Genomic DNA, 18,704 nt, shown 5'->3' on the forward strand with positions numbered 1-18,704 from the left:
TCTTCACAGATGAAAGCAGGATCACACTGAGCACATGTGACAGAGTCTGGAGACGCTGTGGAGCACATCTGGGACATCATGTCTCGCTCCATCCACCAACGCCACGTTGCACCATAGATTGTCCAGGAGTTGACGGATGCTTTAGTCCAGGTAAGGGAGGAAATCCTTTAGGAGACCATCCACCACCACATCAGGAGCATGCCCAGGCATTGTAGGAAGGTCATACGGGCACGTGGAGGCCACACACACACACACACACTACTGAGCCTCATTTAGACTTGTTTTAAGGACATTAAATCAAAGTTTGATCAGCTTGTAGTGTGGTTTTCCACTTTGATTTTGAGTGTGACTCCATATCACAGACCTACATGGGTTCCCATTGATAATTTGTGTGATTTTTTGTTTGCATATTCAACTATGTAAAAACTAGTATTTCATACGATTAGTTCATTCATTCAGAGCTAGGATGTGTTATCTTAGTGTTCCCTTTATTTTTTTTTGAGCAGTTTAGTAGAGGGTTCATGCACATCTACGAGAGCCCTACTACAGTACCCTAGAAAAGAGATCTTTAGAAGTTGTGGTCACCTTTAAAAGCAATTTTGCTTTTATTCAATACTCACCCTTCATTTTAATGCGAAACTCTCCCAGCTGATTTTCTAGTTCATTCTCTAAAACACACATATTCTGTTGTAAAACAAAAGGATGAGTATTAGCAACAAATGCGTATGATCCATATTCAAATCACATTTTGCTATGTATTAAAGTATAGAAGTAAAAATAATTTACTATACAAAAAAAATACCTTAAGTGGCAGATTATTTTCTTTAGTCTCAAGTACTCTGTAATGATACAGACGTGGACCAAAAAAAAAAAAAAAAAAAGTTGGTACCCTACCATTTAAGGCGGGAAAAACTCAGTGTTTCTTGAAATAACTTTAAAGGGTAGCTCCCACCAAGTACTATATAATCTAATATGTCCCTACCTAGTAGTAATCTAGCCCTAACCCCCTACCTGGCTTCAAAAACATTTTTAATCGCTTTAATAGAGCAGATTTAGTGCTTCTAAATCTGCTCTATAAAGCAGGGCAGGAAGCAGCGCTTCCCAACAGGCACGACGTCACTGACGCCTTGCTGGGCGCTTGCTTCTGCCCTCACATCGTCCATGCATGAGTGTTATTTCTCTAATAGGGTGCCTCCAGCTGTTTCCCAACTACAACTCCCAGCATGCCATGATTGCTATTAGCTGTCAGGCCATGCTGAGAATTGTAGTTGTGAAACAGCTGGAGGCACCCTATTGTCTAATGTCATAGTGTCACAAGAATGCCTCCCGCGATCGCTACCATCACCGCTAGCGGGTCCCTGTGCCCACTAGCAGTGTCACAAGAATGCCTCCCGCTACCATCACCGCTAGCGGGGTCCCTGTGCCAACTAGCGGTGTCACAAGAATGCTGAGCGCGGCTCTGTTCCCAGTCCCTGTCAGTTCTCAGGGTACGGGAATAGATTTAAAAGCCTTGCGCGCGGCTAACTTAGTACTGCGCAGGCGCAGCACTACGCAAATAGCGTAGGGCTAACGTAGGCAGTGCTAGGAGCCTGGCGTCAGCCCTACGCTATTTGCGTAGTACTGCGCATGCGCAGGGACGGAGAACAGAGCCTGCATTCTTGTGAGACAGCTAGTGGGCACAGGGACCCCGCTAGCGGTGATGGTAGGGATCGCGCTCGTGGGGGGCACATTTGACACTAGTGGGCACAGGGACAGGGTAACGGGGGCGGGAGGGGCCGTGCGGAAGGCCAGTGGAGCTGGCCAATGCGCGCAGCCCCAACTATCAGCGTGCTCGCTCTCACTTGTTTGATTGACAGGCGGGAGCGAGCACCGCAGTGCCTGAATTTCGACTCATTGCCAGGCTTAAATGAGTTGAAATTCAGTGGTGACATCACTGCCGAATGCATTCGGCCACTAGGAGGGCGACCCCTAGTGGCCGAATTTAAAAGTGATTTTAAACTTGTTTAAAATCCCTTTTTTTTAAATTAAATTAGAGATATGTTGTAGTACTTAAGTACTACAACATATCAATTTTTTTTACTTCATGACAGTGCCCATTTAAGCATTTCAATTTAATTTTCAGGGTTATTCATTATTACTTTGTCTGTTTCAAGTTATTTCAGGGGGCATTGTGGATTTCTCTGTCTTTATCAGAAGGGTACCAGCAATTTTGTCCAAGTCTGCATATTATATTCCATATGAATAATTTAGATACAATTATAATATATATATATGTCCAGCTCACCTCTGTGTATTCTTTGTAACCTTTTCCGGCTTCTGTCATGCTTTCCCGGGCTTCTTTGCTACTTGGAGAGGCTGAATAAGCCCTCACCATGTTGTGTGCACCATCTCTCAATCTGCGTTGGATACAGTATGCTTCATACACCTCATCTATCTATATATAGAAAATAAAAATAAAAATCACAACAACATTGTATGTTAGTGGGATTAATTTACAATCTAAGGATCTGTTATGTCTTCAGATAAATTTCCACTCTCATATCTATATTTCCATGTTTCCCTGTACTGTATTATAAATCTGCAAACTAAGGCTGTGTTTAAAAACCTTACTGCAACCAATTTAGGGGTGTTCCCATTGGACAATTATGGCAAATCCACAGGATACACTATATATGTCTGACAGGCGCAGGTCACAGAGATACAACCCACAACAGACATTTTTTTGCCATATCCTGTAGATTTGTCAAAAAGGTCCCAGATGGGAATACATACCCCTTCAATTATTTTTGTTAAGACACACTAAGGTATTTTGCAATGTGATCTGTTGTTCCCTTCAATAATGTGTAATTACTTAGTATACCCAAGTATTGTTGCTTGTCTGTCTAAAACTGACATATAATCTATTTAGGCATTCAGCCGTGGCAGGCCTAGGGGCCCTTAATTCCAATCCTGAACAAAGCAGCATACAGCGGTTGCTCCATTGAGTACAATAGAAATGGGTAAGGGTCGGCACTCGAGTCCCTTGGTGGTGCACGTGGAATAAATGGCAATGGTAGAAAGAACAATCCCGGCACTCACTTTAGTCTTCTGCCAAGTGAAATGTGTTTATTGAAACACGGTGCAAACACAATGTAACGCGTTTCGGCCAAAGCCTATCAGACTGACATACATGCTCAAGACATCATCATGGTATATATATACACAATGAAGCCCGTCCCACTACCGGTCATTGGGCGTTGGCATGGTTACCAAATTATTTACAAACAATACATGTCACATAATATCAAATTGTCATGGGACAAATTACAAATAATCAAAATGTATATGAACATATATACTGGTATTAAATGTCCATGCGGTCTCCTATACGTTGGGGAAACCACCCAGCGTGTAGGGGACCGCATCAATAGACATAAATCATCAATTAGATGTAGGAATTTGTTGTATCCCATCCCGTCCCATTTTGAGAAAATGGGTCACAATGTGTCACAGCTACGGTATCAGGTCATTGATCAGGTACAAAACCCTAGGAGGGGAGTTGATATTAAATCTTTATTGAGGAAAAAGGAGGCGTACTGGATCCACCGCTTGTCCACCTTAGAACCTAGAGGTCTAAATAGGGATTAGGAGGCGTCTTCTTTCTTGTAAAAAGGTTTTTATTGAAAAATTTATTTTGCTATGTTTTTAATTAAGATTTTTTCTTATTATATCTTAGATCCATCAGTAAGGGGATGTACCAGATCAGATGCATGCAAGCCAGATAAGACCAGTATATATGTTCATATACATTTTGATTATTTGTAATTTATTATGTCCCATGACCATTTGATATTATGTGACATGTATTGTTTGTAAATAATTTGGTAACCATGCCAACGCCCAATGACCGGTAGTGGGATGGGCTTCCTTGTATATATATATACCATGATTATGTCTTGAGCATGTATGTCAGTCTGATAAAGGCTTTGGCCGAAACGCGTTACATTGTGTTTGCACCGTGTTTCAATAAACACATTTCACTTGGCAGAAGACTAAAGTGAGTGCCGGGATTGCTCCATTGAGTAACTGTCCAATGTGCCACAAAAAGAGATTTACAGTTACAGTGTCTCAAAATTCTTCAACACACAACGCCCTCAGCATCTGGGCTTGTGCATTTATGCCCTGCATGTTTCCGATCACCACTGCTAACCATGTGTTGATCGGGCACATCGCCGAGGGGTTTCTGAGAAACCTTAGTATAAGAAATTGTCATTATCAATTCTGACCAATGAATAATGGCGCTTCAGGGCCGATCCAACCTCCAGTGACCTGAAAGAAGAGGGTGATCAGTGCTGTCAAAGACAGCACCAATTAGCCTAATCTTTTAGGTGGGAGTGATATCACCTCCAGGATGGCCGCGATTCGTCGGTCGGACGAAGCAACCAGAGGTGCCGGCAGGAGGTTTCATCTACTATTGCTCCACTCTGCCCACCTATTTTTCACCAGCCGCCATTCATCCAATTCCAAAAAATGTATTTAGGAAACACCTGTGGCGTCAAAATGTTCACTGTATCACTACAAACATTGGTTGCACTTTTTGTAATAAGGGCATTTCCATTCTTAGGGTAGGGTAAGCACACGTAACGGATCCACAGTGTATTTTACGCTGCAGATCCGCCCGTGACCAGACCCATTTTGTACCTCCAGCTGTTGCCCTGTTCCCTCGCTCCGCCCCTGGCCCACTCGCAGCGCAACACAGGGGGCCTGAGAGTTGCAAAGACAGGTTTCTGACTATAGCTAAAGACAATTATCCAGTAACCAGAGGGGTCCCCCTACTAGACTTAATATTAACCAACAGACCTGACAAGAGTAACTAATGTGCAGGTAGAAGGATACCTAGGGAATAATGATCATAATATAATACAATATAACTTGTTCTTCAATAAGGGAATCTCGCGAGGGACCACAAAAACAATGAACTTTAGGAAGGCAAAGTTCGATCAACTCAGAGAAGCCCTTAATATAAAATGGGATAATGTCCTCAAAAAGAACAATAATGACACAAAATGGGAGACTTTTAAAAATATTTTAAATTCTCACTGTAAGAGGTATAAACCTTTTGGGACTAAAAGGGGCAGGAATAAAAGAAAACCAATGTGGATGAATAAAAATGTTAAGGGGACAATAAATGACAAAAATAAAGCATTTAAACTACTAAAACAGGACGGCAGTGAAGAAGCATTAAAAAGTTATAGAGAAAAATGTAAAATATGTAAAAAACTGAAAAAATCCACAAAAATAGAGACAGAAACACTCATTGCCAACGAGAGTAAAACTAACCCCAGAATGTTTTTTAACTATATAAATAACAAAAAAGGTTAAAAATGAAAGTGTTGGCCCTTTAAAAAATGATGAGGAGGAAATTATAAACGGGGACCCGGAAAAAGCAAATATATTATACAAATTTTTCTTCACCAAGGAAAATGAAATGCCAGGTGAAATACAGCAAGATAAGGTAAACTCCCCAGTACAGGTCACCTGTCTTACCCAGTAAGAAGTATAGTGCCGCCTACAAAAAATCTAAATAGACAAATCACCAGGTCCAGATGGCATTCACCCCCATGTTCTACAGGAATTAAGTAAAGTAATAGACAGACCCCTATTTTTTAATATTCAGGGACTCTATATAGTGACAGGGAAGGTTCCCCAGGACTGGCCCATAGCAAATGTGGCTCCTATATTTAAAAAGGGGTCAAATGGTGCCCCCGGGAAAAATAGACCTTTTAGTTTAACCTCCGTTGTGTGTAAATTGAGGGTTTTCTAAAAGATTCTATTTTGGAGTATCTATTATGGCTTTATGAGGGATCGGTCCGGTCACACTAACCTGATCAGCTTATATGAGAAGGAGAGCTCCAGACTGGACCAGGGGGAATCGCTGAATGTTGTATATCTGGATTTTTCCAAAGCATTCGATATGGTGCCACATAAAAGATTGGTGTATAAAATGAGAAGGATTGGGCTGGGGGAGAATGTGTGTAAGTGGGTTAGTAACTGGCTCACTGATAGGAAACATGGGTGACTGTTACTAGTGGGGTACCACAGGGGTCAGTCTTTGGTCCAATTCTATGTAATATATTAATTAATGACCTTGTAGAGGGGTTGAATCTTTGCAGAGGGTACTAAACTCTGTAAATGGTCAACACTATAGAGGACAGTGCACTGTTACAAATGGATCCGGATAGGGTGGAGCTTTTGGCTGGGAAGTGGCAGATGATTCAACACTGATAAATGTAAGGTTATGCACATGGGGAAGAAAAATCCGGGCTGGGATTATGTAATAAAAAGGTAGAACACTTGGGACGACCGACATGGAAAAGGACTTGGGAAAATATAGCTGTAGTGACCAGTGTCAGGCAGCTGCTGCCAAGGCAAATAAAATCATGAGGTGCATCAATAGGGGCATAGATGCCCACGACAAGGAAATAATTCTACCGCTGTACAAATCACTAGTCAGACCACACATAGGGTAATACAGAGAATGGGAGGACTACAGTACCCAGAAAGATTATCAGAATTGGGGTTATTTAGTTTAGAAAAAAGAAGGCTTAGGGGTGACCTAATAACTATGTAAAAATATATCAGGGGACCTTACAGAGATCTCTTCCATGATCTATTTATACCCAGGACTGTATCTACAACAAGGGAGCATCCTCTACGTCTTGAGGAAAGAAGGTTTCTACACCAGCACAGACGGGGGTTCTTTACTGTAAGAGCAGAGAGACTATAGAACGCTCTCCCGGAGGAGGTGGTCATGGTGAACTCTGTAAAAGAGTTCAAAAGGGGTCTGGATGCATCTTTGGAGAGTAATAACATTGCTGGTTATGTATACTAGATTTATAGGGACAGAACATTGATCCAGGGATTTATTTTGATGCCATATTTGGAGTCGGGAAGGATTTTTAGCCTTCCTCTGGATCAACTCAGTAGGGACTCATTAGGGTTATAGGTTGAACTTTGTGAACTCTTTTTTCAACCTTATGAACTATGTTACTATGTTCCACGATGTCAGAGTGCACTCGCCGACTTGCAAGCCCCCTGTGTGTCTCATCATAGCGGCGGATTGCCGCCGCGAGGGCAGAGCGAGACGGGGGGTGGCAACAGGTGGAGGCACAAAATGGTTTGGGTTACCAGCGGATCTCCAGAGTACAATATGCTGTGGACCAGTTACGCGTGACCCTACTTTAAATGTCCTTTTTATTTCTGCAACTGTCAGCTACTGATATGTCAGGTGCCAAATTAGGTCACTGCTCTCTCCCCGGAGCCCTGTCGTATTTTTATTTATTTTTATACACCCCTTGTGAAAATTATTAATTTGGAGTTTTAGCGTAAAAATTTGCAATTTTCACAGCCCACTGTTCCAAACAACTGTGGGGTCTAAATGCTCACTGCACCCCATGCTACGTTCTTTAAGGGTTGTACTTTCAAAATTGGGATAATTTGCTTTTATTTGTTACATTTTATGTCAGAACCTATGCAACTATCTGCCATTGCATTGTAAATCACCACTTTGGGCCAAATATGTGGACAGTGCACTCTCACTACTGAGCCCTGTTGTGGGTCCATACAGCATGTTACTTGCACATCTGGGGTATTTCCATGCTGAGATGATCAGGAGAATTTGAGTTATACATTTTGGAGGGCTTTTTTTTACTTTTATACCTTGTGAAATTAATAAAAATAGGGGTTATCCAGGCATTTTAGTAAATAAATATTTTTTTGTTGATACGACCCACTATTCCAAACACCAGTGAAGTGTAAGCCTAGAATGGGATTCTCTGACGTCCGTTATTGCGGTTGTTATTCCGCTGGAAGATGGCTAGGAAATAAGCAGATAAGAGATAACACTGGGAGTGGCCCGCTAATTACTTCTCTAATATATGGTGCACATAGAACAATTCAAAGAGTGTATTCACACTTACAATTAGTGAGTGGCCAAATTCCTGACCACTCAAAAACCTAAAACCGTGTATACAAGCTGGAGATTCACTGGCTGCTGCAATCTCTCTGGTGTAGTGGAACTCCACCCGATCACTTGACAACAGGGATATACAAAAAGAAAAGAGAGGAGAGAGCGGACCTTGCTTCCAGCACCACCAATTCTTAAATCATAACCAGACCTCTACTGTTAGGGTTTGTTTACTTCACCTAGGGGAGCTGCTTCATGAATGCCCCCCTCGTGACAGCTTACTTCTATGGATCTCACTGCAGCACTGTCCCACTATCAGATAGTCCCTGGGGAAGGAGGTAGCTCTGTAACACATTGGACCTGATATTAGTCTTAATTGTTAATTTATTGTTGGATTTTTACATTCATGTGTGCAATAAATAGAAGAAACCTTACAAATTTCAATGAGTGGACTCCTGTCAGCACTTACCTGCATGTGAAGAGTAGTGAACTGCTGGAGACTCATAGTGGGACAGTGCTGCAGTGAGATCCATAAAAGCAAGCCGGCACGAGGGGAGCGTTTTTGAAGCTGCTCCCCTCGGTGAAGTAGAGGTCTGGTTATGGTTTAAGAATTTGTGGTGCTGGAAGCAAGGTCCGCTCTCTTTTTTTTCTTTTTGTATATCCCTGCTGAAAGATAGCAGGAGAAAAAGATGCTGCAAGCACACATTTGTTCCCCTCTATCTGCTAATGGTCGTCACACTGCAGGGCGCTAACGACATTGTGAAAGGAGCCAAAATGTTCACTGTACCCCTTCCTTGAGCAGTGTAGTTTCCAAAACGTTGTCACAATTTATGAGATTCCGCTGCTCTGGCATCATGGGGGCTTTGTAAATGCAACATGGCCTATAACTGCCATTCCAGCCAAATCCTCTCTCCAAAAGCCTAATGGTGCTCCTTCTCTTCGGGGCCCTGTTATGTACCTGCAGAGCACTTTAGTTCCATGCGTCCGCACATGGGTTATTTCCCTACTCTGGAGAAATGAGGTTTTACACTTTGTGGGCCATTTTCTCCTTTTACCCCTTGTGAAAATAAACAATTAGGGGTTATGCCAGCATTTTAATGTAATAACTGTTCCAAAATTGTGTCAAATAGTGTTGGGGCCTAAATGCTCACTGTACTCCTTGTTATATTCCTTGAGGGGCTTAGTTTCCAAAATGGGGTCACTTTATTTTGGGTATTTCTCAAGTTATAGCATACCCAAAAGCTGTGAAACATGAAATAGTACCCGAAAGGAGGACTCAAAATCCAGTAGGTGCTACTTTTTGTATCAGGCCTATGGTTGACTCAAGTAGCACACTAGAAACAAATATGGGATATTTCAAGTGGCATTTTTGTGTTAATGTCTGCTATGTTATGGTAAAAATGGAGAAAACTGGAATATTAAGAAAATGGAGATTATGACTTTTCAACTCCACTTTGCTGCTATTCCTGTGAAACACCTAAAGGGTTAAAACTTTCTGAATTTCCCAGTCTGAATGCTTTGAGGTGGTGCAGTTTTTATAATGGGGTCATTATGGGGGATTTCTAACAAAGGCCTCACAGATCCACTTAAAACTGAACAGGTCTCTAAAAAATAAAAATTTTGAAATTTTCTCGAAAATTGCTGCTACACTTTGAAGTCCTCTAATGTCTTCAACATAAACCAGACTTATACCAATGTGTAACTTATTTTCATGCATTTTTTCCTTACAGGTAGAGAATTTCAAAGTTAGAAAAATCCAGATTTTTCCACATTTGTATGAAATGTTATCAATACTTGCATGAAATGCTGCAAGCATCAACAAAAATGTACCATTATAAAGTAGAATGTGCCACAAATAACAATCTCAGAATCCGTATGATAGGTAAAAGCATCCCAGAGTTATTAATGTATAAAGTGACACAGGTTACATTTGAAAAATATGGCTGTGTCTTGAAGGCCAAAACAGGATGTGTACTGGGCATCAAAAGAGAGTACACCCCTAGTGGAAATGTCCGAAATTGGGGCAAAAGTGTAAATATTTTTTAGCCCACCATTATTTTCCAACATTGCCTTAAAGCATCTTTGGCATGGAGTTCACTGAAGCTTTACAGGTTGCCACTGCAGTCCTCTTCCACTTCTACAGGAGGACATCACCGAGCTGATGGATGTTAGAGACCCTGCTTCTCCTCATCTTTCATTTGAGGATACCCCACAGATGCTCAGTAGGGTTTAGGTCTGGAGACATGCTTGGCTAGTCCATCACTTTTACAAATCAGTTTCTTTTGCAAGGCATCGGTCTTCTTGGAGGTCTGTTTGGGGTTGTTATAATGTTGGAATACTGCTCTGTGGTCAAGTCTCCGTAGGGAGGGAATCATACTTTTCTTCAGTATGTCACAGTACACATTGTCATTCACGGTTCAATCAATGAACTGTAGCTCCTAAGTGCCAGCAGCACTCATGCAGGCCCAGACCATGACACTCCCACCATCATGCTTGACTGTAGGCTACACACAAAGATCTCCAAGTAAACCACAGGATCAAGCAAGGCACATGGATCTCGTGTAGAGTAAAAAAAGTTTACTACCCACAATGCAACGCGTTTCGCGAAAGACCGCTTCAACATGGCATGTTATGCCTGATGAAGCGGTCTTCCGCAAAATGCGTTGCATTGTGGGTAATAAACCTTTTTACTCTACACAAGATCCATGCACCTTGCTTGATCCTGTGGTATCCTTGGAGGTCTTTTTGTGATTGCTGTATTATCCCAGGAGCGGCTGCCGGATCTGAGAGACTACCATCTCTACTGCCTTTACCATTGTTGTACGTCGCTGAGTACAACTACCGATGGTGAGCACTTAAATGTTAATTTTTTCATATCCATCTACGTTATCACACTATGGAGCGCTTTCCTTTGTTCTAGTGACTGTAGGCTAGACACACTTGTCTTTGTGCTCTTCACCTAGTTGCCACCACACACTCTTCACACCATCTGAACCAAATATGTTCATCTTTAGTCTCATCATATCACAGGACATGGTTCTAGTAATCCACATCCCTAGTCTGCCTGTCTTCAGCAAACGGCTTGCGTGCATCATCTTTAAAAGAGGCTTCCTTTTGGGATGACAGCCATACAGACCAATATGATGCATTGTGCGGCGTAGGGTCTGAACAAAGACAGGCTGCCCCCCTACCCCATTAACCTCTGCAGCAATGCTAACAGCACTCATACGTCTAGTTGCCAAAGAGAATCTCAGAGCATGTGCACTTCACTTCTTTGGTCAACCATGGCAAGACCAGTTTTGAGTCAAAACTTGTCTTGTGAAATCGCTGTATTGTCTTATCCACCATGCTGCAGCTCAGTTTCAGGGTCTTGCTAATCTCCTAATAGGCTAGATCATCTTTATAACAGAGCACCATTTGTTTTTAGATCCTCAGAGTTCTTTGCCATTAGGTGCCATGTTGAACTTCCAGTGACCAGTATTAGAGAGTGTGAAAGTAATAGCCCCAAATTTAAGACACCTGCTTACCATTCACACTTGAGACCTTAACGAGTCATATGACACGGGGAGGGAAAATGGCTAATTGGGCCCAATTTGGACATTTTTACATAGGGGTGTACTCACTTTTGTTACCACGGTAAAGACATTAAAGGGGTACTCTGCTGCCTCACTGTTCAGAACGATTTGTTCTGGAAGCTGGATGCGGGTTGGGGGGGGGGTCATGACGTCACGCCCACTCCCCTTGTGACCTCAAGGCAAGTCTATGGGAGGGGTTGTAACGTCATGACCTACGCCGCCCAAACCCAGCGCTCTAAACGAACGGCGGGTTCTGCAGAGAGATCGCGACTGGTACCAGTGGCAGGACCACCACGATAAGACATCTTAATCCCTATCCTTTGTATAGGGGGATAATATGTTTAGGGGCGGAGTACCCCTTTAATGGCTGTATGTTGATTTATTTTTAGGGGGCAACATTAAACAGTTAGGCTTGATTTCCACTTGGCAGTTTTTTTGGGAAAACTGCCATTGCAGTTTCTTAGCCAAAGCCAGAAGTGGATCCAAAAGGAGTTGGAAATATATAAAGGAAAGGATGTATACTTCTCCTTCCTACTGGATCCACTTCTGACTCTTCAGTGTTGTCACATGAAAAGATATATAAATTACAAAAATGTGAGGAGGGGACTGACATATGGGATGTACTGTATGTTTCTGTGGCAATGGTTTAAAATGCATCTGTGTCGAGATATCACTGTAACTGTCCTTATTTGTTAGGGGGCTCAGTTGTGTACTCCTTCTCAGAACATTCACCTTAAGATTAGGGTCACACGTAACTGATCCGCAATGTATTTTTGGTGCCTCCTGCTGTGCCTGTCCACTTGTAGCAGACACACATGGACCTGCGAGCCGCGCGCACGTAGTGTACTCACAGTCATCTCGGTGCGCTTCCACTCACAGATACATGTTTGTCAGCTCGTAGCAACAGACTGCCATACGAGGGGACAGGCACAGCAGGCGGCACACTATAGGGTGGGGTCATTGGCAGTTCAACAGTGTAAAATACGCTGCGGATCCATTAAGTGTGACCCTACCCTTTAACATATTAGGTTGCTGATTTGAAAAGAAAATGAAAAGAACCATAGGGATACAAGCATACATGATACACATGCAACATGTATGCAATAGCAATAACCAGACACAGGAGCATTCAGTCTATTTGAATGGATACATTTAAAACTACAGTAAAATTAAGAACCATTGTTCTACCCAGCCACCCCCCCCCCCACCTAATAGAGAAAATGTATCAATTTCAGAAGTTTTTTGTTAACATACTAAAAAAAAAAAAAAAACATGTTAGCGGTCGATTTAAACACCAAGGCGGTTGGCAATTAACTCTGCAAGTTTTGCAGCCGCATGTAAATTGTGTAGTGAGCAGAAAGCCAGCTGTCAGTGACAGAGATCATAGGGATGGTTTATCATCATCCATCCTGATCCCTGCAGCACTGTGTATACAGTTGAGCCATATGGCTTCCTGCTTCCCTTCTTGGTGAACATGTGATCACCGGGTGCGGTGTATTTTGCAGTGACTGCAGAATTTGATCTTCTAAAGCCCAGCAGCTGAGAGCATCAGGGGGTTGTATTGTTAGGGCTAATAAGTTATATGAATGGGGTAAATATGTCATCCTTATGGAGGCACAATATGTAAAATTATATATCACATTTCCCTACATAGAAATGACTAATGGAGAGGCCACTGTATTAAATATCATAATCTGGATGCACTAGGGAAAAAAATTGACATGTCTGAAAGCAGTTTAAAAAAAAAAACTTTTTGCAATTAAATATTTAATCTGAAAGTATGGTTCTTCTACACCAATGTTATGCAATTAAGTAACAAAAGTACTAACCTTACTTGTGTGAAATTCCAATTTACGGATAAACCTTTCAATAGACTTGACTTGCTGTGTTTAAAAAAAAAAAAAAAAAAGATTTACAAAATTTACTGGAAAACAAATATCTCATGATTATATTTGCATGGGCAATACACCCAACATGAATTCAACTAAATCAGGCCTATAACTGTTAACGCCCACAGAACCCAATGCATTGCCCCAATACTGAAGCGGAACTGTAATAAGGCCTCTTTCACACGTAGTATTTTTAGCCAAAACAAGGAGGGGAACTAATAAGGGATAATTCATATACAAATGTCATAAGGGTAATCCAGAATACCAATATCAAACAAACACAATTACTCTGAAGGCACAATGCTGGGGTACAAAATCCCTATAAATATCCATGATTCCCCTAAAACTTAACTTTTAATGTTGAGGACATGAATCACTGGTCTGTGTCACTGTGCCTTAGTGACTCAAATATTCTGTAGATATACTTCTACAGTCATGGGGGCATGTAGAAGATCCTGCACATAAGTGTCTACCACACAATGAGGACCAGGCACAGCAAGACACCAAGTTAAAACATGAACAGAATGCCCCCCCCCCCCCTACATGTTTTGTTGACAAATCAGCATCATCAGGAGGAAATGAGGCCTGCAACTATAATGGACAATCTTTTTTTCTTTGTTTTGCACCCACAATTAGTTTGGGCTAAAAAACTATGACTAAAATATATAGTGTGTGAAAGAGGCTTTAGGCACTGTTTACACTACATTAAAAGTATAGCTGACTGAAAAGGTACACGGACTGATGTATAGTAGGCCAAAAGACACAGTTTCAGCATGTTTGACTAAGACAGTCTGTTTACATTGGTGTATATGCTAAATATGCAAGGTGCACATTTATTCATTGTTGCAGTGTGTTTAAAGGTTTTCAGATTTTTAAAGGGGTACTCCGGTGCTTAGACATGTTATCCCCTATCCAAAGGATAGGGGGATAAGATGCCTGATCACGGGAGTCCCGCCGCTGGGGACCCCCGTGATCTTGCACGCGGCACCCAGTTTATAATCAGTCCCCAGAGCGCGTTCGCTCCGGGTCTGATTACCGGCGACCACAGGGCCGACGGCGTGACGTCACGCCTCCGCCCCCATGTGACGTCACGCTCCGCCCCTCAATGCAAGCCTATGGGAGGGGGCGTGATTGCTGTCACGCCCCCTCCCATAGTCTTGCATTGAGGGGCGGAGCGTGGCGTCACACGGGGGGCGGAGGCGTGAAGTCCCACGCCGTCGGCCCTGTGGTCACCGGTAATCAGACCCAGAGCAAACACGCTCCGGGGACCGATTATAAACGGGGTGCGGCGTGCAAGATCATAGGGGTCCCTAGCAGCAGGACTCCCGCGATCAGGCGATCCCGCGATAAGATGTCTAAGCACCGGAGAACCCCTTTAAGTACTATGTTTCTATGACAGAAGTCAATACAACCTTCTAGATGTTCTGGATGCTTGAGATATCAGTTATGTAGTGCATATTTTTTACTATTAATAAGAAGAAAAAATAAATTACAATAATAAAATAAAAACTTACCTTGTCTAAGTCGTATAAAAACCCCTTAAAAATAAAAAAAATATATAAATGTAGCTTTCACTTAATAATGCATAATTATTACATTGGATATATATCACAATATTATAATTCTTAGGGGCACTACAATATCTAAGTACATTCACTATACGCACATGTACATTTTTTTTGGCAGTGTGTAACATGAATGCTGATACTAGATGGATTATAGTTAAAGTGTACCTGTCCCTAACAAACATTTTATATAAATGTAGATAATATAGGTGTTTATGTAGGTAATATACATTGGTTAAAAAAAATTATACATTTTTGTCCCTACAGCTATCGATTGTGTGTCTCGGTGAGGCAGGCCCCTGTGCACCGAGGACAGGCAGGCCCCTGTGCACCGAGGACAGGCAGGCCCCTGTGCACCGAGGACAGGCAGGCCCCTGTGCACCGAGGACAGGCAGGCCCCTGTGCACCGAGGACAGGCAGGCCCCTGTGCACCGAGGACAGGCAGGCCCCTGTGCACCGAGGACAGGCAGGCCCCTGTGCACCGAGGACAGGCAGGCCCCTGTGCACCGAGGACAGGCAGGCCCCTGTGCACCGAGGACAGGCAGGCCCCTGTGCACGGAGGCTGTGACATGTCAATCAACCTAATGTGTGAGCTTGTCCTGCTTGTCCTGCTGTCACTTCCTGTATTTGGACTCCTCATAGAGTTACACATGCAAAAGCATTTTTGGGGGTGGGCTAGTATTTACTAGCAGAGAAAGGGAGGACCAGGGTAAATAAGTATGACATTCTATGTTTAATTCCCTTCTCCCTGAAGAACATAGGCAACCACTTGTCAACAGTGAAAAGCCAGAAAGTGCAAGGCAAACATCTGCAGAGTAGCAAATTCCAGTGGTTAGAAGCTGAAAGTAAAAATGCTGGTTGTTGTGTTATCCTAATTATATGATGAATAATGCCATGTTTTTGGAGAGTGCTGAGGATTGTATTATTTGTTTTGTGCTAGTGGTACTAATCCTAGGATCGATTATGCACCATTAATATTGGGTATAGGAGTCGGCACACAAACATAAAAGACCAAAAGTTCAGACATAAAGGACACCTAGCAGTGCCGCCAGTAAGTTTACTTACAATTACAGAGACTAATTCAACCAGCCACATAAAACAAGTATTCATAAATGATTGGTCAAAATTCTAATCATGCCCAGCAAGGAATAGATGTGGTACCAGGTACCAAAAAAAAATCCCAGGTCTTAACATGCTATTTCATTTTGGTTTTTTCCCCCAACTGTACTACAAAAGCATATGCCATTAACACTTTTCCCACAAATCTATTCATCAATCTGCTCAGGGCCTCCTACTCTATAACATGCTGCCTGTAGACAGAACTGCATCTTCACTTCTAATTATCAGCCCATAAATGCACATAGGAAGTGTAAGAGAAGTATGGAGTAGGTTTACAAGAGGATTCTTCTCCCTATGCAGCTGCTACCTGCATCTGAAAGCCAGTGTCCTTGATTGAAATTAGAGCTAATTTTGATATTAACCACTTAAATGCCATAGTCAACGACAATGGAAGTTAGAAGCCATGTGCTGGTCACTTCTCGCTTCCAATCACCCCCCTCCTCCCCCATTGCAACTAGGTTTCCTCCTAATCCGGTTAGGTTTCAAATGACTGGAAGGATATTGGAAAGAATATATATATCAGGGTAAAAAAGATTTTTTTTTTTTCTCTCTCTAGCTAACCCCCACCTCTGCATAATTTTGTAACCCACTCCCTTATAATGTGGTCCCCACCCCTGGGTCTTCTAGTTTCTTTTCCTAATTTTTAAAAGTACATTCTGGGTATTAAGTATACCGGAACTTTCTCAATTCTCCCTAGAGCTGAATTTTTTGCAGTTCCCTAGCAACATCAGACAACCTCAAGGAATGAACCACAGAGTACTGTAAGGATTGAGTCCCTAATGGAGGGTCAACCATTGTTTGTTTATATGTGTTAGCTTGATGTAGCAATAGAGTCCGTAGCAATACAGTCTATTTTGTGTGATTTTACAAACAAATCAGAGAATAACTTAAAGAGAATCTGACAGCTAGTTCACCGGCACTAAACCTAGTACACTGGGTTATAGTGTGGGTGAAGAGCTGGAAAATGAGGAGTTCCTGAAATACGTACACTAGATGCTGCGTCATGCTCATAAATATTTTCATTCCTAATGCGACCCAGCGCGCATTGGAAGTCGGGAGCCGGCTAGAGAAGTTTCCCTTTCTCATACATAATCTGTCAGCCATGCCCCTTCATTAGCATAATAATAATAAAGGTTGCGGGTAAGCTCTCTTTGAGCTCACCCACAGCATTTATTAGCATAATAATGAAGGAAACGGGCGCAGGGATTATGTGGGAGACATGGGAACATGGCTCCAATGCGCGCTGGTACACATTAGGAATGGGACCATCTATCTAAGCAAAACGCAGCACCTAGTAAACTTATTTCAATGAGTAATACCTCATTTTACAGCTCTTCACTCGCACAATAAGGGTAGGGTCACCCGACCCTATAGTGTGCCCCCTGCTGTTTCCCCCTTGTGTACTGCTCTCAGTGGCAATCAGCCCCTACGAGCAGCCACACAAGGACGTGAGAGTCACCCCACATTCGGTCACTTCACGATGTCTGAGTACATGTAAATGGCAACTCGCAAGCCCCCGTGTGGCTGCTCGTAGAGTCAGATTGCCGCTGCAAGCAGGACATAAGGGGGGACAGCTGGGGGCACACTACAGGGTCAGGCATTGGCGGATCTTCAGAGTAAAATGCTACCCTAACCCAGTATATTGGGTTTAGTGCGGGTGAATTAGCTGTCAGATTCTCATTAAAGCACAAAAGTGAAATGTCAAACTTACCAGTCTTGAGTTCCTTTTGGATTCTTTGATCTGGACTGTTAGCTTATCCTGTTCGATGTGGTGAACTTCTAAGTAGGCACTAGAAAGAAGACAAATCATTGCTCAACCTTATATCTCTTTACAATACACATTCAAGCTATCATTCAATTTTTTTATAGGAAGAAAGCGGTTGTCCAGAAAATTTTATATTGAAAAGGGTTATCCTATGGATAGTTGTGATTGTAACTCTGTTTAAGCCCTCATATGTCATGCATATGTTTTGTTTTGTGATATGTTGTATTGGAAAATCCTAATAAAACTCTTTGAAAAGTATAATAAATAATTTTTATTTTTTTTTAAAGGAGGTTAAGGGGGTTGTTTCCCGAACTCTCCATTTCTTGTATTTACTACTTGTCAAGAAGAGAGCAGGAAACACTCTGCAGCGAGAACTGAGTCAGCAGCTGAGTAAAGGTTTTACTTTTTTGCATTTCACCCCGTTTTTTTGTTTTTGTTTTTTTTTTAATACAATATGTGTATAATATGGTGCAGTTGCCTATAGCAACAATAATAGGTAAATTACACTGGAAGGTGTTTGCAATGAACTTATATAAAAATATATTTTTTTTTAAATAGTAGATCAGTACAGACCATAGGGGAAAATGAATCAGTTTTTGTCTTAATTTTAGTGTATATTGTCCGCATGATATTTCACGTGTGCCGTATTACTTGCACCAACGTCTACCATGATTCCAGCAATACTGACTAGCTAGATGTTTTTCTCTAGATGTACTTGCAGTGGTCATGAACTTAACTAAGTTTTATAAAAATGTGCAAAAACACCACGAATGGTCCATCAATTCTCAAATCTACACTACCTAAAGAAAAGAGCTTGAAAAAGGTCTAAACATTTTTAATCTCACA

General features: G+C 42.0%; 1 protein-coding gene across 6 annotated transcripts in view; it reads right to left on the minus strand.

Annotated features, from left to right (window-relative positions):
• RIPOR1 (RHO family interacting cell polarization regulator 1) overlaps positions 1-18,704 on the minus strand; it is a 342,616-nt gene that overhangs the window by 100,270 nt on the left and 223,642 nt on the right. For all 6 annotated transcript variants that reach the window (XM_056527289.1, XM_056527286.1, XM_056527287.1 and 3 more), the window contains exons 4-8: positions 17,805-17,883; positions 14,924-14,947; positions 13,350-13,403; positions 2,285-2,434; positions 621-684 (exon numbers count right to left, since the gene is read on the minus strand). In XM_056527289.1, the coding sequence (XP_056383264.1) occupies positions 621-684; positions 2,285-2,434; positions 13,350-13,403; positions 14,924-14,947; positions 17,805-17,883 (371 nt within the window). The remainder of the gene's footprint in view (positions 1-620; positions 685-2,284; positions 2,435-13,349; positions 13,404-14,923; positions 14,948-17,804; positions 17,884-18,704) is intronic.

This window comes from Hyla sarda, chromosome 6, assembly GCF_029499605.1.
Source record: "Hyla sarda isolate aHylSar1 chromosome 6, aHylSar1.hap1, whole genome shotgun sequence".
In the NCBI taxonomy this organism is placed as follows: Eukaryota; Metazoa; Chordata; class Amphibia; order Anura; family Hylidae; genus Hyla; species Hyla sarda.